Genomic DNA, 24759 nt, shown 5'->3' with positions numbered 1-24759 from the left:
GCTGTGGGTCCTGTATTCAATTGCTGCTGGTACATGTGACATCTTGCTCAGTTTCTTCTCAGTCCTGACTCTCACAAGAGCAGAATGCACTCCAGCCATCCACAGATGGCCTTGGCTCATGTTACACTATTTTATCTTGTCTTTATTCATGCCACAAAGAATTAATGAGTCTCAAACAACTGCTCTACGTCAATCAGACACTTTTATTTAGCAGGTAATTTTTCTGTCTACTGTACTTTCCTATGCTTATCTGAGGCCTTTCTGGCTGACCTTACACCTGCATATTTAGAGCCATTTCTGTGAGGTCTTGGACCTTAGTTGTACTTATTATGAACTGGTCAAAAACTTGTGATGAAAGTGTATTTTGAGTAGAGTTAACATGTTCACTTTTTGATGATGAATGCTGGTAAGTGAGGAGTGGAGTGAGCACCTGCACATTCTGTTTTCAGTGTTCCTGTTGACCCCTTAAACAGGGACAAAAGAAGTCACTGAATTTAGATAATTCTAGTTAAAAGCCTTGCAGCTATGCTAAAGGACATGATTAAAACATAAGAGCCAGATGCATAGGAAAAGAGTATAAATAATAGAATGCAAGACAGTGCACACTTGCTCCAAGTTATAGATCTGAGCAGAAACAAAGAGTAAAATCAGAATGAAGAATGGGCTGGCAGCTGAATAAAAGCATTTTAAAGGGATCTGGAAGTTATGGGTCCTAGCCTGAAAGTATATTAATTTTATTTTATGTTTAATATGAATAGAAAAACAGCCCAAGAGTATGTGAAAAGGTTTTACCACTCAAGCCAATTCCAAGTGGAGTCCTGTGTCTCCTCTTAGGCACAAAATTTCTAAAGCTGGGAAATAGCTGGTGAAGAAGAACCAAAAGAAAGCAACAAAACAAACCTTGAAAAATTAACCTATGAGAAAAAAGACAGAAAAACTCATATCTTCTTTCACAGCATGAAGAGGGACCTGCTAACTAGAGATGTAGAGGTAATTTTCAAATATGTAAAAAAGCTCTGAAGTGAACAGCGGGACCTATTTTTAAATTTATGGTGGTATGATAACCATGAAGCTGAAGAGATGATCCAGATTAGGCATTAAGAAAAATGCTCTAATGATGGGTAGGTAAGAAGTAGATGGAGAAACTGTGAATTCCATCTCTGGAGGTCTTTAGAAGGAGACAAAACAAGAATATTGCAAATAATCATTCTGCCCTAGGACCAAACAGTGAACGAGATGATGTCTTCAGACATCTTTCATTGTGATTCTATCAATTTCTTTCAAAATAATCAAAGACAAGGGTGCTTGGTTTCTCTCAGCTTGTAAAAGTGCCACACTTGTATCTACTGCCACACTTACATCCAGTTCGGCACTTTATGGATTGAAAAGTCTCTTTTGATTGGATAAAAAGTTGATTTCTTGATTTGAGTTAGCACCATGTTTATTTTCAGCATCTGTTTTACCTTTGGGCCTATAGACCTCAGTATAGCTCAAGAAGCCATAAATATACTTAATTATTTTTTTTTAAAGACTTGTTCACAGTCATTCAGTCTAAAAAGAAAGGGCTGTTGGGGAGGAGGATTATCATTCTGTTGGTGCCATTGTGCAAGGAGCTGTAAATGAGCAGTCAGCTGCAGTTGGAGGGAGCTCATGGGATTCCTGTGTTAGCTGAAAAGCCAGGCTGTGTTGTGTTCCCTGACAGAAATGCAGTGCCTGCAGTGGAGCTGGGAAATCATCCTCTGGGGGCTCAGGTTTCTTTCGATGCTCTGAGCAAACAGCTCCACTCCCACAATGTTTCAGTGTGCAGGATGAACCTAGGAGGCTCTTCTAAACTTAAATAAATCTGCAGGTTTTTTTTTTTTTTGAGGTGTTTCTATACAAAGTATTAAAATTCACAGGAAATGGGGCATAATAGATAAGGACAGGCCATGGTTTAGAAGGTTTTGCTCCCTAGAGCCATTTAGAAATCCGTAAGTGATTGGGTGACTAGAGTAGTTCCTGAAAAGAATTTGATAATTTGAATAAATTTTTAATTGCTAACAAAAAAACTTCTAGTTTTCTTTCAGTAATTTTGAGGAATAATACTCCTATAGCAATTTTTACCACTTGAAAGGAAATGCAAGATTCATTGACTTTGGCAAAAGACTGTGGAGACTAGATATTTCAAATTAAATGGGTTTTGGTTTGGTAAATTGGTATTTTCCATTGAAATTATAATTTTCTAGAAAATATCAGTTTTACCACTTATTTGAAAATACCAAATCTACCACTCCTGAATGCTGTAAATGAGAGAGTATTCAAAATACAGGTAAAAAGTACATTCCTAATGTACATTAGTTTTTAATGTACAGTAATTACAGGCATAACACACATGAAATAAAATGTTCTGGTCTATACACACATTTTTTCGTATTTTTTTGTCTTGTAAAAACTGTTTGATATACAAAACTCCTATTAAACTGAAACTTCAACGGAAAAAATGTCACAGCACCTTTTTTTCCTCCCAGTCACAGGTGAACCATCATACATCCAATCATGAAACTTATCAAGAACGGTTGGCACGATTAGAAGGTGATAAAGAGTCTCTCATCCTGCAGGTATGTCCAAAAGAGAGAAGAATATTGTCTGTATAGTTGATATTCAGTGCACAAAAGCTGAAGTGGCAGAGTATTTTCTGTTAAACAAATGTTAGTAGGTTGCCAGAGGTAACTGATATTTAACCAGGAATTAATTTTTAATCTGTATAATCCCTTTAAATTGTGGGGTTGCCTGGTAGACGAAAGGAGAGGGGTGGAACAGCAGCAAAAGTGGGGGGGATGACAAAAGGAATAAAAATAATTCTGTCCCAGGGCACTTCTGGGGTGGTGGCTCTCTTTCTAGGTTTGCTAGCTCATGCCAATATTCTAGGTTCTGTGTGCCACAATTTTTAACGAACCAGAAGATTGGCAGGTAGATAGAACTGGGATTTTTCCTGTTTATATGCTGGACCAAAATTGTGCACATCATCGAAAAGCTTAAGGGGGAGGGAGACAGGGATAGAGAAAATTTGACAGTAAAGTGCATGCTTAAGATCTACCAGGTTTCCTGCTTCTCAGTTTACCAAGCCTTTCTCAAACAGATCCTGTGTCCCACGTAAGTTCTCCTGGAGAAAACAAGGGTTGCACAACTTAAATATTTTCTGTGTATTTTTGCTCTTCCATGCTTTTTAAAAACTGAAGCTGGAGATTATTTAAATGGTCTTTGAATATCCTTTCCTTCCATGCTTTCAAATGCATATTGCAAGCACATATATTTATATCCAACAAAACTCAAGTGTGTTGGGTAGGTGTTCTCCCTGCTTTCAGTCACAAGTTTCTGTAAACATGTCTTATCCTGTATGTTCTGCTCACACTTGTGTTCTGAGCAGAAGCCTCACAGCTGTTGTTAAATAAATAAATGTTTTGAGACAAGCTTTGGCTTGGTTGGATTTTTATATTTTTTCCCATTACTGTTAAACTAAGTTGCTATTACCAAAATTAGGAAAAAACACACCTGACTGATAAACAATCTTCTGGTTAGAATTTAAATGTGCACTATAAATTCCCTTTGCAACTGATATTTATTAGCTCATCTTTTACTAATCAAGTGGTTGTTAATGCTGAAAACTTGATTCTCTGAGTAACAGCAAACAACTTTCCACACTGTGCATTCATGTCTTGAACATATGAGCAGTTCATGAGTGGAGAGGCATTTGGGAGCCAAATCCAGCTGTTCCCTGCAGAGCTGAGGCTGGAACTGCTGCACCTGTGAGGGTCTCCTTTGCGTCCCCCATTTTCTGTGCATTTCTGTGCATCAGCTTTTGTGGATCTAACACAACCAGTGCTGGTAAATCCCTGGGGACTGTCCCAGGCTGCTGCTCAGGATGTGCTTTCCCTCTTTTTGTCCTGCAGATTTTCAGTAACTACTTCTTCATCCCCACAAACAGGCACCCAGGAATGCAGCCAGCCAAATGCACAAAACAGGGTTTTATGACATGTCTGGGGACCTGCCTAGAGTCTGTCTTAGAAGGAATAGAGTAAAAAACCAGATTTGGAAAATGTCTCTCTTGCATTTTACTCCCATCACTTCCATCCCCCGCCTCAAGCCCAAAGGCTTAGTCAATATTTGTGCATTTTCCTTTCCCACTGCACAGCATTGCAAATAAGATGGACTAAAACCTCAGCCTGGCAGATGAACATCAACAGCAACAAAGATGCCAGGGTGGAGCTGGGCTCAGGACCTGGTTTACACCAGTTCTTCTGTCCAGGCAGTCAAATGTGAGGAGCACAGGCAAACCCCAAGCTGAGGTCCCATGGCCCTAGGGATGCTGCTGGGCATGACCTTTGGCAGGAAGATAAGAAAGGAGTGGGAACAGAGCTCCTCTGTTTTGTGGCTGATGCTGAATGGCACCAGTGACTGGCCCATAGCTGTAATCTGGAGGGAATATGAGGCTGGGAGCACTCCAGTCTTGCCTCAAAGTCTCAAACCTTTCTAGCACTCAATTTTTAGCTAAGTATTTGATACCCCTCACTTTTACAGAACATACATTGCCTACAGGCTGAGCCTTGCAGGTGTTGCACTCCTAAGGCAAAGATGGAATTGCCAGCGTAGCATGAACTGGGATTTTGTTCTGGGTGCAGCCTTACAGGTTCCTTGAAGAGTCTGGCAGATGTGATCCTGGACAGAGAGGAAAACATGAGCTCCAAGAGGCTGATGTGCCTCTCAGCCCAGCTGCTGGAACACCCAAGACATGCTTCTAAAGCTGCTAAGCCTGCACTAAATTCCTTTGCAGGTCACATTGAACATCCAGAATTTTCCTTCCAGGTTGCAGTGGTATTTAAACCTAACCTGATGCTCTAGATAAAACTGGTTTTCTTCCTCTGGAGCTTGCTTCACGCTGAAGGAGAGAATTCAGTTTGTTTCTTCATGCCTTCTGACCTCACATGGTTTTTTTTTTTTTATATCATCCCTCACATGATGGGAGCAAAACAAAGTAGACAAGCAGCAGATTTCCTTGCAGGGAGTTCTTCTGCCCAGTTTGGATGTGTACCCCTGCCGTTTGATTCCATCCACTCCATCCTATCACCTCTCATACTGAGTTCAGCTGCACTCTAAGCTACAGTCAAATACTTTAATGGGAAAAAAATTATAAATAGACCTCTTTTTTTCCTTTTCCTTTTCCTTTTCCCATTCCTTTTCCTAGGCATGTTTGGCTTTGTGTCTGCAGGTAAAAGAAATACAGATCTCTCCCTCTGCAGCTACCCTGAAGCGAGCTTGATTGTTCACTGGGTTTTTAGACATGCTGCCTAGTGGGTATATCTTAAGATTTCACTTCCACATACTGTACATTTTTATTTTGTTTATTAATAAAGGTGTTGCAGGATTGGATGTGAGAGCATGTATAAGTTTTTGTTAATGCATTTCCTTCAAAGTGGCGTTTAAACACCGTAGGCTCCTTTGTTTGCTTATTTAAATAACTTTTTTTCTAGAACAATCAAGGCTTTTATATAACTAAGGAGTCAAAAAGAATATACAGTGCGTATGTTCTTCTTAACATAAGAAATATCACTGGTCTTCTTTTCCCATATCTTTCTAATGTTATCCTGGGTGCATTTTTTTCCCACTTTGCAAAATTTGGGTTCAGCTGCTGGGCTGTTTTTATTGCACACTCATTTCTCTGTACCACTATTCCCACAGCTCTTTACCAGGATTGCTCATTTTTTCTTTTCCCGGGGTTCATTGTCTGTATCTCCCTGCTTCTGCTTTCATGTTTTGGCTTGCCAAAGCCTGGGAATTTTTGTTGGAATAGAACTCTGGCACAGCTAAAACTTGCCTTTTACTCATTGCTTTCTTTATAGCTCTAGATAGGTAAGCTATCAATAAAGTTTTGTTCTTGCTAAGTAGTAATTGGTTGGGTTGGGAATGAACAATTTTCCTACTTATCTGTTTGAGGGAATGAAATGCCAGCAGAACCCGGAATGGCAATGCACGCTCCAAAACCACACAAAATATTTCCAGTGTCCTCTGCTCTTGCTTGCTCCTTTCCAATTTTCCTGACTTTTGCATGAAGGGACCCAGGCTTACCTATAGGTAGCATTCCATCTCTTCTTGAAATGCCCTTTCTTTTTTCTATCAAAACAAAGCAGTTGCCGGGGAGGGGAGATGAGAGGGCGGGGTTGGAGCAAAATAGAGGTAAGGCTGCAAAACACTCTGTCTTGGTAGAGCAGGTTGCTGCAGTGCACAGAATATTAAAGCATTGAGGGCTTTAGGAGGCAAGTTCTTGTCAAAACGTGCATTTGGATGTTATATGCATAAGGTAATTGAAACTTATTTACAGTCAGTTCAGTAGCACTGTGCTTCTCCTCTCAAATTACAGGTGAGTGTTCTCACAGACCAGGTGGAAGCTCAAGGAGAGAAAATCCGGGACTTAGAAATCTGTCTTGAGGGGCATCAGTTGAAGCTGAATGCTACAGAAGAAATGCTCCAACAGGTAAAAATCTGGACTGCAGAGCTTCCTGCCCAGCCTTCTCCAGCAGTGGGGTGAGCACACATGGTCAGCTTGTCTGCATGTGTGGTCACCTTTGGCACCAGGATAAAACAGGGAGAAAAAAAAAATTCATCTTTTATTGTTCTCTCCTGCTTTGCACTTCCCCCCCCCCCCCCCCCCTTCCACTCCTCCCTCCAAATACATGTTTCTTTGTTTTCCTGTTGCAGAAAAGTTTTACTGGCTGGTTGCATAATGCTGTACGTGGCAGCATGTGAAATGAAACTATTGTGTCTTATTTGAACTGTGCTTATTTGGACATGGCTGAGTAACTGGTTAGACAGGTTAAATGTATCTAATGCATGGAAGAATTAAAGAATTAAGAAGTTTTATTTAAATGCCTTCTGTTTTCCTATGGCTTAGAAGTTGAACAGGCAGCAATTTGAAATTAATTACTGTATCAAGTGCTGTTCTATAACCATTTTTGCTTAACTTCAGAGCTTTCCCCTTATTTTGATATGAGAAATTTAGTAGATAGAGACATTTTTTTCTTTCTTTCAATCAACAGTTTCAGGCTACGTGATTTAAGTTTTGCTCTTTGATGTTCTATATTGAGGGAGCAGAACAAATGATAAATTAAATACCTTACATAACTTGTAGGTCTGTTGATGCCAAAGTTCTTTCCCTTTTTCTGTTCTGTTCTGTTCTGCAGTTTTCTGTTACAGACACAGATCATCCACTGTTAATGCAGTACATAGGTACCAAAAATAGATTTGAAACTGTAAATAAGCCTCAAAAATCTGTGCCAGAAATGTTTAGGATAGATGCTGCTCTCAATGAGCCTAGATCTTCTCCCCACACAAATACTTTGTGTTTTAAATTTGCTATTTTAGTCCATGTGAGAGATACAAGCCTTTTTATGAACTGATCATAGCTTTACATTATGGTAAGGATCCTTGGGTGTATGTATGTAAACAGCAGCAGTTTCTATAAGATAAAATTGTATCCTAAACATTTTAAATTATAAGTCTCAGAGGTTCTTGGATAAAACCTTCCCTCTCACACAGTCCAAAATTCTTCCAGCTGGGAAAGGCTGTATTCTAAGGGGGCGTCTAAAGAATGCAAACAGTGAGTGCATGCAGTTTTCCAGTGAGATCTGAAGTGAAACTCAAAGAGCAGTGATTGTTTAAGTTGTGAAAACCAGTGTTCAGACTCCAGGAAGGCATTCACAATGGAGTGCAGAAGCTCCCTGCTCCAAAATAAAGCTGGGTAGTTGTTCTGTGCTTCTGCTAGAACTATTTATTCTTTCTCTGACTTAATTTTTTTTTTTTGCCCAGATAATCTTCTGAGGAAACTGTGAACTTAAAGCCTTTTTACAAGAACACTGAGGCTTCTGAGAATGGAATATAATGTTGCATGAGCATTGCCATTTCAGTGAAAATATTTGCATGGGCCAGCCTGGTGTTAGGCACGCACACAAATTGCTTACAAAGCTGATCCTAAAGTGATAATCCACAAAGTGCTGCTCCAAAGCTAAAGAAGCCAGAGAATCTCCAGATATGTCTAAAAAAAGGGCCTTAAATCTAAATTTTGGGATAGCTTTGAGCAGCTGTAATGTTGTTTCTCCCAGCAGACCATGGGATATGGGAAGCCCACGTTGGATCTCTCAGCAGTCAGAGAAGTTGTACATTTATTGTCTCAGCACAGGAGTCTATTTTACATCATTTATTTTGAGGGTCCTCTTCTCAATTCATTTTGTTGAAAAGATCATCCACCATGGGGGATGAGTTGAAGTTTGGGCAGAAGAGAATGGCCTGATCATGTGGTGATTATGACATTCATGTAAGATCTGTGGCCAGTGGACTTTTCCACAGCTGATTTGTAAAAAGTGGAGTGAGTGTGGCCTCAGGGGCTTCAATAGATGGATCAGCCAGGTTTTGGGGAGAGTTGGGTTCAGATCTTCTCCTCCTGCTGCTGCTGTCTGCTTTTCAGAATGACTTCTGTTGCCCTCTTAGGAGGGGTTGTAGTGTAAACTCAGGTTTATTTTCTGGTTCTGCTTTCTTATTTACAATCTATTGAACTCCACTGATTTTTGCTTAACTTAAGTCAGCTGCTTCCTCTAAGTGGAAAACAGAGCAATAAAGATAAAGCCCTGTCTTTTTAGTTTTGAGAACTATAAAAAGAGTGACTCATAAATACTTCTGTGAAAAAAAATGCTTCAATTAAAAAAAAAAAACAAAAAAACCCAAAAACTTTGAGATAACCTAACGATGGTAGCTGGAAGTTCCACAGCAGAAAGGATATCTAATGCTACCCTGCAAAGTATTTTTTGCTGAATCTGTGCTAGCAGAGACTTGTCCTCTTTGGCAGGGTGGGGTTACTGGCAAAAAAAAATCCTTCTGGCTGGTGATTTATGCACAGTTGTTTTGAGCCCCACTACGAAGTAATCACGGAACCACTTCTGAGACAGCAACTGAAATACAAGTTACACAGATAACACCAAGTGGCTGTTCAGCATTTCGGGTGGGCATCTGGTTGTCCTTTCATCCTCCCTGCTCCTGACCACGCTCCTTTGCAGCTGGTTTGGGGCTGTCCCCCCCCCAGCAAACCTTCTCCCCCATGACTGCAGAAAACTAACTTTGGAAGGAAGAGGCTGTTGGTGTGATGGCTGGGTCAAACAGCTCACAGCAAAGGTCGAGGTGTAGCAGAAGGGTAATGGAGAGATGGGCTTTGACCTCACTGTTCATGGGAGCACTGCCAAGGAAAATTCAGCTCAGCAGCATTTGGGCAATGAGAGGATCCTGTGTGTAAGACACAGAGCTGCTCTGGTGTGCACAGTTATAATGTGATGCTTATGGCATCAAACCCGATGTTTTACTTTTGTAAGGACTTTTCCCACCACAGATGGTAATTAAGAAAAGTATTTCTTCCGCCTTGAAGGTGTCTGTGTCTTCTTCCTTCAAAAAAAATTAAGCAGGCCTTTTCAACACTCGTGAAAGTCAATGGCAAAACTTTTAATTCAGTCCTGAAGTATAATACAGGTTTGGGCCAAGAAACAAGGTCATCCTTCACAGTAAATGGTAACAGAAATCTTTCTGGAACATGACTGGGAGCAGGACATACATTTAAACTCATGGAATTGCCTTCCACTGGGGTGTCTGTCCTGCTGTTGAATGTGTGAAGGAGATGGAAAGGTTGGCCTATGTGAATAGCTACCTGCTTCCCCCCTTAGCACATTGTAATGCAGATGTCTGGAAGTAAAATTAAAAAAAAAACCTCCTAGAATTATCCTAGGAAAGCAATTTATGCTGTGACAGTCCATTTCCAGTATATCAACTGCTTTAAATTGTAAAGTTACAGCCAATTCTAGAGAGCAATGATGTGTGTGTGTGTGTGTGTGTGTGTGTGTGTGTTTTGTTTTAAGTTACTTTGTGCCATTACTAAATAAATGACACAAGCTTTTCTTCCAGAAAATTCTAAGAAAGATTTTTTTTGTATGTTTGTTTTTGGTTGTTTTTTGTGGGGTTTTTTTGAGAGGAGAGAGGGCCTTGGGGGAATCTCCTATCAACCTGCTGTAGAACTGGAAAGCAGAAGTAATTTTTGCTCTATTAAGCTGCCCTAAACTGCCCCATAACAGAAGTAGCAGCCATGCCTAATGTAAACACATGGGTGCTGTGGAATATGTGCTGTCAGACTTGAGAGCTGTGCCACGTCCATCTGAAAAATGAACCTTCTGCACACACAGATTTCACCTCTATGGTCCCTTTACGTGCATCTGTAGGTAATTATCATCAGGAATTCTAGTTTGTTATCTCTTTGCTCTTCCAGAGCTGCACTTTATTTATTTAACAGATTGCAATTTCCATGGAAGCTCTCTGGAATAAGGGACAGCACTTTGCTTTGCCAAGGACAATTCTGGTCTGGGTAGCAGGATCTTTCCTGAATCAAATCCTAGATGTGGTCTGACCACATCTTTGTGCCTTCCAAATTATTTCTGACACAATCTAGGGGACTTTTTTTGGATAGTTTTGTTGTGTGAACAAGATTGTGTCTTCAATGAAGTGAATTCTCTTGAAAAGTATGAAGGACTTGGTTTTAGGATTCTTTGTGTCCTAAAAAATACACATAAAAACTGAAATGTTTGGGTGTAAACCTGTCAATTTATGGCCCACCTCTGTCTGGGTGCAAGGGCCTGAGGAAGGTGTGCCAGACAGAGGGAAACCTTTTTAAAAAGTGGATTAAAAGAATGCAGGGGGGAGCTGAATCAGAGCAGGAGCTAGAATCCAACAGTGTGTACCTGCTCTGATTTTGCAGTTGTCTCCTGCCCAGGGGAGCCAGAATCCTGTCTTGGTTGCAGGGTATAAATCTGGTGTGTATGTTTGCTCCTCAGGAACTCTGCTGGCTGGCAAAAACCATTCCTCCAGCTTTCATTTGCCTGAGTTATCTGACCTTAGATGAATTTCAGCACTTGTTTATAGCACGCAGGAGCTTCTTGCCAGCAGCTGGCTCAGTGTTTCAGATTTTGAAGCGTGCTCTGTGCTGCTCTGGTTGAGCCCTAAGCTTTTTCAGAGCATGCTCTCAAGCTGTGCAAGCTTTATCTCTCCAGGTGAGCATTCCAGTGCTTTGCTCCTCTGCAGTTAACGTGGGCAGGAATCTGCTCCAAGGGCTGCCCAAGCTGGCAGGGCTATAGGAAGCTCTGTCCTTTCCCTGCCTTAACCATAAAATAGGCAAATGATGCACTGGAGGGCTGTAATTCCCTGCCTTGCACCATGCCATGGTGATTGCACACGTACATGGCTTTCAGCTGTGTTTCCAGCTAAGCAAATATCTTATTTCTGCCACAGCTGACACACAGCACTTGAGAAGTGCAGCCCTCATTAGGGCTGCTTCTGGCTGGATTTTGCTTCCCAGGTAGGTAACTCGGTTTGTCTGTCTCTCTTAAGGCTTTTAATAAGGGTGAAAAGTAAGGGATTTTTCAAATGTTGTATTTTGTACGGTGCACAAGTGCAAAATGGGATCTTTGGGGTTTTTTTTCCCCTCCTCACTTGACTAAAATCTCACTTATGGTTTTTCAATCAGTGTATGGCATGACTGTTTCTTCTGTTTTGTGGAGAGCTTAATATCCTGGAATTTTCTATGCCTGTAGCTGAGAGCCTAGAAAATTGTGGCGTCCTCTTTTCAACCTATTTTCTGTCATGTTAGATTTTATAAACTGTTTTATAAGAATTACATGTTTTCAAGACAACTAAATGTGAGAGTGAGATATACAGCATGTGCTGCAACTACATTGGGAATATTGGAAAAGTTGATTAAGTACTTTAGAAATAGGCAGTGTGAGTTTTAAAAAGCATGTTGTTTTTGGAAATAGTTTGCTATTCTTTGATATGTCTGATACATGTACATCATCACTTCTGCATGCCTCCTCAATTTCTAAAGTTAAAAGTTAAGTTTAGAAAAAGACTTTAGGAAGGTAAATTCCACTTAGATGGTATAACGTATATAGTACATTTCAAAACTAAAAACCAGTATCTTGTTTCTAAAAGGACTTCCTAGGATACGTTCTGTATCTGTTCTGTTTTTCAGCTAAGATCCTCCTAAAGCTGCCACAGCCTAAATTACCATTTTGCCTGTCTCATATTATCTTTGAGCTCTGAAACCATAAACATAAATTTGTATTTTCTTTTCTTACAATTGCGTATTTATTCTGGCCGAATTCAAGTTGCATCATACCGCTGAAATACACTATAATTTCTCTGTAACAAAATGGTTCACATTCTTAATGAGCTGTTCACTGTGAGCATCTGCTTGAAGATGAAAATAATTGCTTCCAGATGTTCCTGTTTGGAGAGGAGACATTTACTTCAAACGGCACTTGCTTTCAAAGCATAAGTTGGGTCCTCTGGATGCAAGAGGAATTATCAGCTGTTTTAAATCAGTGGAGCTCCATTGAAAACAAACCAGGGCTAGTTAGCTGTTCTGCCTATTTGAAGTCACGATGTTTACGCCAGTTTGCTCCAGATGAGAATATCTGACTCCCCAGCTTTAGAGCAAATGGCAAAGTTTGGTTTGAGCTGATTAAAAGGAAAACTAACCCAAAGAGCTGCCTTTGTGCTCACTTGGACCAGGTGGTGCCTCCGTGCTCACACAGAGCTCCTGAATTTGGGATGAGAGGAGTGAGTGTGGATTGCTCTCCACTGCATGACTGAGGGTAATTTAGGGGTCTGTAGGAAAAATAAAGAGTAATGCTAGATGGTGCACTCAAAGTATAGATCTTTTGTTTAAAATCCCTAGAGGGATGCTGTGGCTCCTTGCCTTATTAAGAAATCTTCCTTCAATATCATGGAGCACCATGTCAGGGTCCAAAAAATTCTAAATATTGTTTTAGCTCAAGAGTGAATAGAGTCTGTCCATGGGGCCAGAGTTGCCTCATCCTGCTCTTGTTTCTGATGTTCAGTGGCCTTATTTCATATCAAAGCTCCCATTTTTAGCTCTGCCTTAACCTTCAGCAATCTGGCTTCTTAACTGCTGTGCAGAGCCTGTTCCAGTCTGGACTGGGATGTGCCTCTCAAACTCCTGCAAAATAGTGGTTTTTTTGGAAGACAGAGGAGTTATTTGTAATTATAATTGTAATTTTTAATCACATCTGTAGAAAGCAGCTCCTCCTGCTATTTCATTAAGTGACTGCCTCCTGGGGTTTCTCAGTAAGAAAGTTAATGCAATATCTTTTCCTGATTAGTGCTTGATTTGTTTCATTCAGAGAAGAGAAAAAAAGAAAAAGGCCAAAACCATGAGTCTACATTTCTCCTTATTTTCCCATGCATCCACAAATATTGCCAATGTCAGCAGGAATGGGCATGGCATTGGGAATAGTGGGTGGCTTAGATAATTGGTGTTGCAATACAGATGCAAGTTTAGTACTATTTTTAATTTGTGCGATATTCCTCACCAGACTAAAATGACTTACATGCAGAGCAGATTTTGAAATAAACTTTAACTCTGTAATTTTTGAAATAATCTTTGTGGTTTCTCCAAGCCATGGTCTACAATGTGCTACTATACAGTTTGGGGCAGAGGAAGGGATGAGAAAAGGGTGATGGACGTGGTGATTTCTGGTCCCTCAATTACATCAGTGTAGATCCAGATTAACTATGGCAACTCCAGTTAAATCATATGAATCCATGTAATTCAAAGCACAGTCTGCTGTGATTCCTGTATGATTCATATGATCAACACACTAATGGGATTTATGAATTATCACAAAATCTTTTAAGCATTTGGAAGCCTACATTCTTTGTTAAAAATCAACTTGGCACTTGGAAAACTAAGTGTGAATTTTCCAGTGAGGCTTAAACTCTTTTTTTTCCTTTTGAAAACGGGGGTGACAGAGGCATTTGATGTACGTAATACACTCTGTTAAATTTTGGATGGTTTTTTGCCTTGGCTTTCCTGAAAAATGGAAGATTCAGTGAAGGTGTGAAGGTTGACTGCTCTCCAAACACACTGGTGTGATGGATGTGTGTCCATCCAAAGCATGTCTTCTCTGCAGTCTGGAAAACCAGCTTGGGGCACACACAGGCAAAAGCCCTGACTAGTTGTTTCTCCTTCCCAGTGTTCCTCAGTTTAGACATTGCCTTCTAGGCTCCAGTTAGGACATTTCTTTCACAGCAGTTCCCTCCATGCTGTGCAGTCTTCGGAAGCCACCAGGTACTTGGGGGTGTAGGTTGTTCTTTCCTGGTGTAACTGCAGAGGTGTTGCTTGCCTCTGCTACTCAGCCTGAGTTAAGGTGCTCATTCTGCTATGCATCCTTTATTGGATGGCATGTGACAAGAAGGTCTACAAGGTAATCCTAAAACATGACTTTGGCTGATGAGTGGTTTAGGAAGACACCAACTCTTTTGTAATTTGCCATTATGTAGGTTTGTGTCTGTTCAACCTGAGTATTGTTTTTGATTTCATGTCTAGCCCAGGGATTAACTTTGCCATACATTTTCTTGAAATAAGGAGTGGGACACAGTGGTTTGGTGATTAACACAGAACATTTAGATGAAAATAAAGAAGTGCAGCACTTGAGAAGCACGCTGAGGCTCTAAGTGAGGGTTTGATATGGACCTGCCAATGAAACACATGGCAGTCTGTCAGCACTCACATAAATAACTGGGGGCAATATTCTGCTTTACTTTCAGGAGCTGCTAAGTCGCACATCGCTCGAGACTCAGAAATTGGATCTGATGGCTGAAGTTTCAGACCTGAAGATTAAGCTGGTTGGCATGGAAAAGGAGCAGAGTGAATATGAAGAGAAACAGAACAAAGCTGAGGTGAGTTTTTTTCATTAGCTCGTTTTAAATTTTTTTTTCCATCCCATGTCCATGGTGTGCTGTCACTCACCTGAGCTTTTGGGCTGAAATCAGCACGGAACAGGATTTTCCATCTGATCACTGATCCTGTGAATTCAGTGAGCAGTGGGCTCATGCATTTTTGGGATGGGGTTTCTTTTCCTCCCTCTCATTATACTTCAGAAGTTGCTGTTTGGCTCTCATCAAGGCCAAGTCCCTTCCAGAAGCATTTATTGCAATGGGTGTTCACTTAACCTTTTCCTTTCCCTGGCAGCTGGGCTGACATGGCTGTGCCAGGCTTACCAGAGCTCTTCCCTTGTATTTTGTGGCAGAAAAGACTCAGCTCAGTGCCAGGGGTGCCACAGGCATTGAAATTGGGGATTTTAATGTATTTGTGGCACTTGAGAGTGCATTTGCCTCAAATGTGTCTTTCCCCTTGCGGCTACATAATAAATAGTGCAAAAAATATCATGGGCTGGAACTGTAGTCCCTTTCAGATATGGAGAGTTGTGGACATCAAAGGAGCTTTGAGTTTTGCTGTAGTGGTTAAGAAAGAGAGTATGAAACAGGGAGTTAATCTGAGCAACATCCATGTCAGGGTGATGAGTAGCAGGTGGGAGCTGGGAAGGAAAGCAACCCTGGAAGAGAGAAATTCATACAAACTGCCATGTGTTGCCCTGTTCTGTAAGAGAACCAGCTAAGCTGGCAGGAAAGGACTGCCTGGAAAGGAAGGGTTACTGGGTCTAGAGATTTATGCATTGTTGACTGGAAAGAAAAAAAAAAAATTAAAATCTAAACTTTGCCCCGTATTGACTTATGATAATTTGAAATCCAGGCAGTATTAGGAACTGTTGCTCTCCATAGCTCTGCTAGTGGAATAGCAGGTAACTATGCAGGAGTACTTTGCCTGCAGTGACGTTGCTCATTTAGGGTGTGTTTGCTTTCAACTTATTTATTCTCTGAAGTTTTCTTTAGAGATTCAAAGATAACATAAAGAGAGTGATTTCTGGCAGAGCTTGCAAGCCAGAGAGGCACCAGCTGCTGGGTTTTTTTCCACCTGTGGCCCTTCTTGTGCCCTTTCAGGCATAATTGCCAGTGCCTTGTGTACAGAGGGCCTGAGCACTCCCAAGGTACCTGAAAATCTGAGCAGGTCTGAGCAGCACCTGCTGGCTGCAGATGGTGCTCCCAGTGCTCCCCATGACGTGTGGAATACAGCGGGGAGGATGCCTGAATTACTGCAGGGCATGCACAGCCAGCCTGGCTCCTGCAAAGCAGAGAAGATTTTTGGGTGCATTTTTTATGGGCTGGGCTCCTGAGTGCTTGGGGGTTCTGGTTCTGTGAGCTGTGAAATTCTGCTGCTGCATGGAGGTGTGTGCCTCCCTGGGGTGGAAAAGCTGAGCTTGAACAGCCTGGTTGCCTTCATGGTACTGCTAAGTGATAGGACACGTCCCTGCCAGGATGGAAAAAGGGATTCTAACCTGATGGAAAAGTTGGGAATTGCTGTGTTGAGTGGGTGCTGAATTATTAACTACCCCAGGGTGTGATTGGGTTTCTGGCATGCTGAAAGTTGCAAACCTTGGTGTGTGCAGAGCAAGGAAAATGGGTGCTGCAAGGAAAGCTGTGGGAAACAAAAAGCGTTTTGGTTTGCTTGTTGAGCTACTTGTGTATTTATTTTAGATGTCCCTGAATAAGCATTGATCAAATTTATCAGGAGTTGCTTTCAATCAAATTGGATGCTGAGTTGAACTCTAATGCTTTGACCCTATTTCTGCTCTTTTCCAGTAAATTATATTAATTTTTCAACACAGACATGATTTCAAACATCAGAATGAAATTTATTAATGTTCTTTACGTTATTGGACTGCAGCTGCTTAAACTTGGTAATATTCTGTTTTCCTGAACTCTTCGCCTCCATTGCCCAACTACATCTTTCTGATGAAGAAACCACTTTTACAAAAAAAAAAAAAGCAATAATAATAATAATAATAATAATAATAATAATAATAATAATTTTAAAAGTCTACCTGTAGTTTGCTCTTAGTTTTGGCATCCAGCATGTAAACCATTTTAAACAGCTTGTTCATGATACTTCATGGGTGACCTTGATATTTCTAAATATAATAATGAGGTTTAAAAAAACTTTAAAATTAAATGTGACATTGCAGTTCAGCCATGTTTTCTCTCTATTCTAATTTTGTGTCAGCTTATTTCCCAGAAGCTGTTTCCAGACACATAGAATTTATCTATAGAATTATTCTTCTGGTTGTTCTGGGAGGAAAGAAAGCAAATTAAGGCATCCTTCTAAATATGAGCGACTTTTAATGTGCAAGATTTGTTTCACTTCATCTTGTGCAGCTGTCATTTAGGTTTGGTTTTAGTGAGCAGCAAGGAGTTTATCAAGCATCTCTAAGCTCCTCTCAAAGGTATTGATTTCACACTGAATGCCACTTGTCTCTGGGTCTTCAAAAGCACGTACTAAATATAAAGTGCCAATTATTTATATATACACTACAGAGGGGCCGGGAGAATAGTTGCTTTTATGTGGGCTATCTCACTCCTGGCTTTGTAATTTTAATTCCTTTTCTGGGGAATAACATCCTACTTTTGTCACAGTAATGCTGTGAAGGTTCCAGAAGTCTCACCTAAGGGGGTTCTGTACCTGAGAAGCCTCAGAAATTTTGAAAATGTGTTTTTCTTAATGTAGCAAGGTATGAGGAAGCAGCATTGTTAAAAGGTTTATGGCTGCTCTACCTGAACATGGACAAAAGAGACTTTCTGTCTGTCCTCTTCCTTCCTTTTGTGGCATGGAAGAAGTCTGAGGGTTTGGCTGCAAGCTGCTGGCAAGTATTTTATGGCTCTTGTAACTTCTGAATTAAATATCTAGTGCAAAGCTGCTTGCAATTCCAAAGAAACCTGATCAGTGAGCCACTGAGTCCCTCTGGGGAGTCTGGTGTGCTGGCCCATCTGAACCAAGGTGTTGTGGTTAGTGTTCATAAATTTTCCTGCCAGGTCCAGTCCCCTGCTGGTACTGCTCTGGGAGGCACCTGACTGTGGAGAGGATGGTAAAAAAACAAACCTAATCCTTGTTTATGTCCATTAAAAGTTTGTTGGGTGAAGGAAGGTGAGTATCAGACACTGTGATCCTGACTGAGCATAATATGTATTAAGTAAAATGTATTGTAATGGTTTTTCTGAATTTCATCTTAAGCACAGTGAGCTAGAATATTCTCAGATGTGTGAAATTCTTCTGAATGAGTCAGGTAAATCTTTCTGAATGTTTAATGTGGATGCTGTTACTGCCCTGTCCTTGCTCTAAGACTCCTGATTTTGCTGCAGAGTTGAGGTTACAGGAGGATTGTTGGCAACTCTAGAGAAGAAAATAATAAAAATAATTATTTAGTATTTTAAATAATTATTTAATAATTATTTTATTGTGTCCACTGAAATATTTTTCTCTCATTTGGAAGATGGATTAAGCTCCTCAAATTTGTTCTATTTGGGAAGATTGAGAAACCACAAAACTTGTGTTATTAATGCACATGACATCTAAGAGAAAGGCACTACAAACCTGTGATAGCTGGAAATACACTCAGTGCTATTTGCTATAGAGCTGGGGAATTCAGGTGAAATGTCATATAGATTGTCATACCTGACTTTTATTTACTTCCTAAGCAGGATTTTTGTGTGTGTGTGTGTGTCACTGATACCCACAAATCCAAGAAGCTGACCAGCAAACTGGAGCACTTTAAAACAATTACTTTTTCTTCTGTGTTATCCTCCTGCATCTGTTCCTTCACTCCTCCTCCACATCAACATCCTGCCCAGACAGAGAGCTCTGGAGTTATTTCTGCCCCGTGCTGCAAAACAGAATCAGTTTGCTAGTAAATTCTGTGTGTAAATTTTGAAAGAGCAGGCCATGGCCCCAGCTGAGCACTTGGCAGTTTCTTCCTACTGGATGATTTGGAAGTTCAAATGAATGCAGTCAAGTCCCATTTCAGCAAGTGTACCTCTGAGCCAGCATATTCAAATATGTTCCAAAATATGTCCCTCACATAATTGTAAAACCTTCCAAAAAAAGTTTCTGATCTTAACTTCAGAATCAGACTCATGAATTAGTCTGGAATGTAGACTCTGTTCCATGTAAACTGTGGCTTTGTGCAATATTCCAGGTTTATACTCATTCACATCTGCTTTATCAGAAAGGAAACACATACTCTGTCTTTTTTAAGCTTGCCTCTGATGCGCTTCATGTGCTGCAACTGTAGAAATATATTCTTTGCATCATGTTTTTCTCTCACTTTTCTATTTTTTGTCTTTTTTTTTCCTCCTTTCCTCCCACCTTTTCAGTCAGTAGTGAACCTGATCAGTGACCTACAGGAGCAGATGTGTAGACTGCAGCTAGAAATTAACAGTAGGATCCAGGAAAGAAAGTCTCAAGATAGGAAACCAGACTTGACCCCTAATGGTCCCCAAAGTGGTGCAAGATCAGTAGAGGCTCTGGGCCAGAAGAATTGCTCTCAGTGTGAAGTATGAGAAGCACCCCTTGGCAGAAGCCTCTGCTTTGCCTCTTCTCTCTCTTGCACAAACTAAATTCCACTAACCACAGCTGCCTTGGGAATGTTTTGGCATTAATCTTCGTGGCTTTCATTAGCAAAGAATGAGAGTGCCATAAAAAATGACCAGGGCAGGGGGGGGAAATCCCAGCCCAGATTCTCCACCCCAATTACTGGGATAAATTTGGTCACCGTTGATGGCTGCCTACTAAAGCAGAGAAATCTGTAATACCCAAGCACCCCTTTCAGATTTTTCACAGTTTCCATTTCATTTGGAAGTTTGTGGTGCTGGTGGGGTGTGGGTTTTTTGGATCTGGGGGTTGAGATTTGTCTGATGTGCAGCATGCTGGCATGGTTTGGTAGTTTGTTATTTTTCCTCATGGTGATGCCAACCCAGCTCCTCTGAACACAGATTATTCACTCCTGGATCTCTCAGAAGTTTAACACAGGAATAAAATAATATCAGCTAAGACTGACATGTGCCTTTTATTTTTCCAATAAAAAGAGCCATAATAAAAATGATCTGCTTGTACTTTTAAAATAGCAAATCCAACACAATTTTGTTTATTCCCTGACGTTGGCAGGTACCAGAATTTACAAAACAGATCCTGGTTGTATTTGAGCAAGAATGTGTCATGTGGCAAAACAAAAGCTACTTTGCAAAAATGGCTTCATTTCACTGAATGTGGAATGATACTAGTATGCCTAGGAAAAAAACATTTTAATGTTTGATTTCAAATCAGGTTGTTGCCACATCTCTTTGGCATTCAAAATTTGTGTGCCCAGAACTCATAAGTAATCTGCTTGTATTGTGAGGGAGTTATTCAGTAATTTCTCTCATAGGCTTTACATTATAGAAATAACTATTTTGTGTGTTAGACCTATTTTGAAAAGAATGCTGTTGCTTCTGAGCTTGGTTTTGTGCAGAACTGCTTAATGGACTGTCAGAACTACAAGCTGTAGGTTGGAGAAATAATCTGAGGGTCAAATCTGGGAGTCATTCCAAATAAATCTTAATGTAACCCAAGATGCTAGTGTGGTGCTTAATATATACATAAAATTGGGTCACTCCCGCAAATTTTCCCTTCCTCAGTTCATTTTAAGACATTTTGTCGTGTCAGAGCTCCATTGAGGATTTAATAATACTGTCCTTTAGAATGAGCAAGATACAAAAAAGTGGGAGAAGGGACATTTACGGGACAGCTGCTGAGAGTAGGTCACAGTTTTTAATGTGGTGGTTCAGTGTTGGATACTGTGTTGTTCATGCATGGTCTGTAATTCAGGACTGTGAAAAATTAATATCTGCCAGAAAAACTTTACCTTTAATCTCCTTCTTCCTCTGCAGGGTTTGTTACAGGAACTCAGGCACCTCAAAATTAAAGTGGAAGAACTGGAAAATGAAAGAAATCAGTACGAGTGGAAATTGAAAGCAACTAAAGTAAGCAGAGTCCTTGGCATTTTCTGACAGGCTTCCATCAGCTGGGAAGGGATATGCTCCACTTCCCATCAATATTTACTTTTCTGGCATTTACCTTGTGGCACGGTAGCTGTGAAGTCAAATTTTCTCTAACCATCTTTGGAATAAATATCTTGGTTTGAAGGTGTTGTAGCTTTCTTTGTGCCTTTTGCAACCTCCATACAATTTTCAGCCTGGTACTTCCTGCAATTCTTATTTTAGGGAGCCACAAAAGGCATTTTGACTTGCAAAGAGCTGCCCAGAGGAATGGCATCTTTGAGGGCTTCCTGACCTTGATTTGTGTAAAGGTGACAAGCCCAAGTGGGATGTACTTTCCAGCCTGAGGAGACATGCAAAATTTGTTGGGTGTTTTCTTACTATGGAATTTGTTTTCATAGACATTAAGCCCAAAATCCACCATTAGCTCACCTGCTTTGACTTTCTGTATATCACTTACACTTCCATTGACCTTAAATCCTGCAAAGCTCTTGGATCATAATCTGGAGAAATTTGACATGTGAAACACTTAATAATTTTCCCCATAATTTTAATTTTTTCCTTGAGGAGCATTCTCACTGGTATTATTCATTTGAATTTTTAACCCTTTCCCACCAGATTAAAAAGCACCATATGATTTTTCCTTCTTGTGCTCTAATCACATCTCCTTCCATTTGTGCAATAATCCCTGTTGATATGAATGACTGACTCTTGAGTTGTGGTTGAGTCTCAGAGAAACATTTCAAATTATTAAACTGAATTTTTTATTTAATGCTGATCCAGACATGACGAACAGATATTATTTCTATTAGCATTTCATTCTTCTGAGAATTCTTGGATGAATAACAGAATGCTGCTGTCATGTCTTTTTTCTCATTTAGATAATAGTTCTTCAATCCATTAAAATATTTTCTTTGAAATGGTGGAGATGAACAGCCTTTGAGAAAATATTTTCTCAAGCAGTGTGTGGCCAGCAACCAAGACAGATACAAATTAAGGAAAATGAAGGAGCAGAAGGAAAATAGAGAAGAAGAATCATAAAACCCACTGAGGGAGAGAAGATGCAGGGCTGGAAAGGAAGAAAGTACAAGGAAAGGGGGAGGAAGCAGAAAAATAATCAGAGATTACAGGAATTAGAGATAAAGGGAAAAGAGAGCTTTTAAAAGAGCTCTGAGATCAAGTAGACCAGGGGAGGCAAATCCAGATCTGGTATTAAGAGGTCTGCAAGCTTTTGTCTTCCTGTTGTTCCAGCTTCTTAGATGAGAAGTTGGAATATATCCACGGCTGGATATAAAAAGCAGATTAGTCCGTGGGAAGTGCAGGAGCCCTTCAGAGATGCAGCAAGGCAGATTCTTCTATTCCACGTGGAATTTTGGGCAGAGTGGTGACGTTATCCTGCAATCCAACCGCTTGCTTCCTGGTGAAAATAAGTTTGTGTAGTAGTTAATCTGTGTTTCTCCCCATTTGGATAATGTTGTTTGGTGCTTTGCATCTTTTCTGCTTTATTTTAATATTTTGAGAAGGTGGTCGCATTTATTATTTTTTTTGGTCCTCTTTACTTTTTCCTTACTTTTTTCCCCCCTCTTTTTTGGCCTTTATCTGCAGGGAGGCTTGGTGTGCTCTTGCAGGGGAAATGCAGAATGTTGACACACAGAGGTTTTGAGTCCTCTGAAGAAAATATTTTCAAACTGCTGACTCAAACTTCTCACAGCATATTTTACTTTCTCATCAACACAAAAACCACATTAGAATCACTGCATTTCAAGATGGACAATCACAGAATTCTTCTCCCTCTGTCTTGTTGAGATCTCTCATGTGGGATTTTCTATCCAAATCTAGTGGCAGCCCTAAATTTCCAGTAAATGCAAATGAACAATGGTATTTTGTTGCATGTGTGTAATTGTTTTCCAGGCCATGCTCTCCTTCTATCCTTTTTTGCTGTTTTGAGGAAAACCAGTTTTGTTATCTTGCTGAGAAGACTCAGCATTAATAGATTCTCAGTTAACTAATAAGTATAACTTATTAGTATAGGATTATTTATAATTTACAAATATTTTAAAATATTTAGAGATTTTATAATTGGGATTGAAAATAACTGTTATCTGTTTAAAAATCCTTTGATATCTTTCAGAGATCTTCATGCGAAGTTTGTGTTCCCTACAGCTGTCATTATTATTACATGACCAACTTTGTAGCATTGAGAGCTTTCCAGAGTTTCCTCACCTACATAAACCCTGGAAAATATTACATTTCTCTGTGTCTGCCTTCTCCAAGAGATTATTGAATGGGGGAAAATGAGCTTCTCTAATAGCAATGGAAGCATGAACAGGTTTTTCTAGTGTTTGTGAAACATTCTGAGCAGGTTTAACTGACCTCAATACACTCAGTTATCTTCTTTTTCCTGGGAAAGGCTCACAGAGAATGGGTGGGGAAGGTATTCTGACTTTGCTGTGCTCTTTTTCAGGCTGAGATAGCCCAGCTGCAGGAGCAACTGGCTCTCAAGGATGCAGAGATAGAACGTTTGCAAAGCCAGCTCTCCAGGACCTCCTCATACACTGAGGTGGCAGAAAGAGGTAAGAGGAGGGGAAACAAAATTAAGCACTCAGAACTCTCCTTTCACTTTGCTTTGGTAGCAGCTTGGAGCAGGATTGCAAAGGGACACAAAGAAATAACAGAATTGACTTAAAATTTATTTTGGGAGGATAAGTGGTATCAGTTAATTCTGTGATAGAGTAGAGGCCTTTAATGTGTGAAATTCTATTCCAATCTAGAGGCAGCACAAACTGAAATAAGTATCCTCTAGGCCCTGAAATTTTTCTGTTGGTGTTTTATTTATAACTGTAAAGACTCCCTGCAGTTCAATGGGAATTTATTTTTCAGGTGTGCCTTGAAAAACTTGCTTGAAAAATCTTGACAGTTTCTGTTTTTTAAGGGGAAAAAAAGCTCATAGAAATAGCAAAGCCTAATGTTTCAATGTCCAAACATCCTAAAAGTGAGTCATTATTTCCTTTCTTCATGGCTGTGTCTGGTTCAGGCTCCCTCTCCCAGGAAAGATGCACCAGATGGATTTTGAGTGTCTCTGCCAGCCTGGGCTGGTTTCGGGTCCTCTGGTTTCTGTTTTAAGCCTGCACTGTTGACACAGGTCAATGGCAAACAAGCCAGTTTGTTTAGCCTTTGGTCTCCACCAGTGGTGCCACAGTTCTCTGAAATATTCCCTCCCTGGGGCTCCTGCCAGGAGAATTTGGAAATAGGGACCTTTTCCTCTGCAGCACCGACACATCCACGCAGGAATATTTGTGTGCAGTTTGCCCCAGGGCATCAGCTTGGCTGCTCTGACAGCTTCTGTGGGTGTTAACTGAGGCTTCCCAAGGCTGCCCTGGCTGGGATGTGAATTTATTTCCATGTGCTGTGCTTCCTCCTTCCCAGGGCTCCCCAAAAACCTCCTGTGCTTCCCTCCAAGGAAGCGACTTCAACGCGCTCAGCTACAGAGCTTGTGCATGTAGAGAGCTGCATGTCTAACCAGAACATTAGTTTGTCTAACAGCAGTGCTTGGTAGAGGAACCCTTCTACTAATAGAACTGTGTGCTCTCTGTGAGATTCCCAAACAATTTATGGTATTTTAAAGGAAATTGAATGCGGTGTGGCAGTACATCTAGAGCTCAGCAGCCTTCAGCTTCTGGAACTGTGGTGGAATTATCCTTGATTCCAGTGGCAGAAGAATCAAACCCTCTACAAAATCCATGGGCTACACTCAAGGAAAGCACTTAGACTGTATTTGAGTGGAAACAGTAATAATCCTCGTGAAAAAAAAAAAATAAAAAATTAGGTGGTTTCCTCAAATATAGCTGAAAAATGATGTCAATGTACTTGTAGTATGCTAGAATGCATATCCTAATGAAATTGCAGAATTGATCTAAT

General features: G+C 40.4%; 1 protein-coding gene across 1 annotated transcript in view; it reads left to right on the top strand.

Annotated features, from left to right (window-relative positions):
* PPFIBP2 (PPFIA binding protein 2) overlaps window positions 1-24759 on the top strand; it is a 74520-nt gene that overhangs the window by 31901 nt on the left and 17860 nt on the right. Inside the window, exons 3-8 of the mRNA XM_062495951.1 lie at window positions 2508-2597; window positions 6395-6508; window positions 14686-14817; window positions 19183-19362; window positions 20734-20826; window positions 23306-23414. Of these exons, the coding sequence (XP_062351935.1) occupies window positions 2508-2597; window positions 6395-6508; window positions 14686-14817; window positions 19183-19362; window positions 20734-20826; window positions 23306-23414 (718 nt within the window). The remainder of the gene's footprint in view (window positions 1-2507; window positions 2598-6394; window positions 6509-14685; window positions 14818-19182; window positions 19363-20733; window positions 20827-23305; window positions 23415-24759) is intronic.

The sequence above is a fragment of the Cinclus cinclus genome, chromosome 6 (genome assembly GCF_963662255.1).
Source record: "Cinclus cinclus chromosome 6, bCinCin1.1, whole genome shotgun sequence".
Taxonomy (NCBI): domain Eukaryota; kingdom Metazoa; phylum Chordata; class Aves; order Passeriformes; family Cinclidae; genus Cinclus; species Cinclus cinclus.
This window is presented reverse-complemented; position numbering and strand designations above follow the sequence as displayed.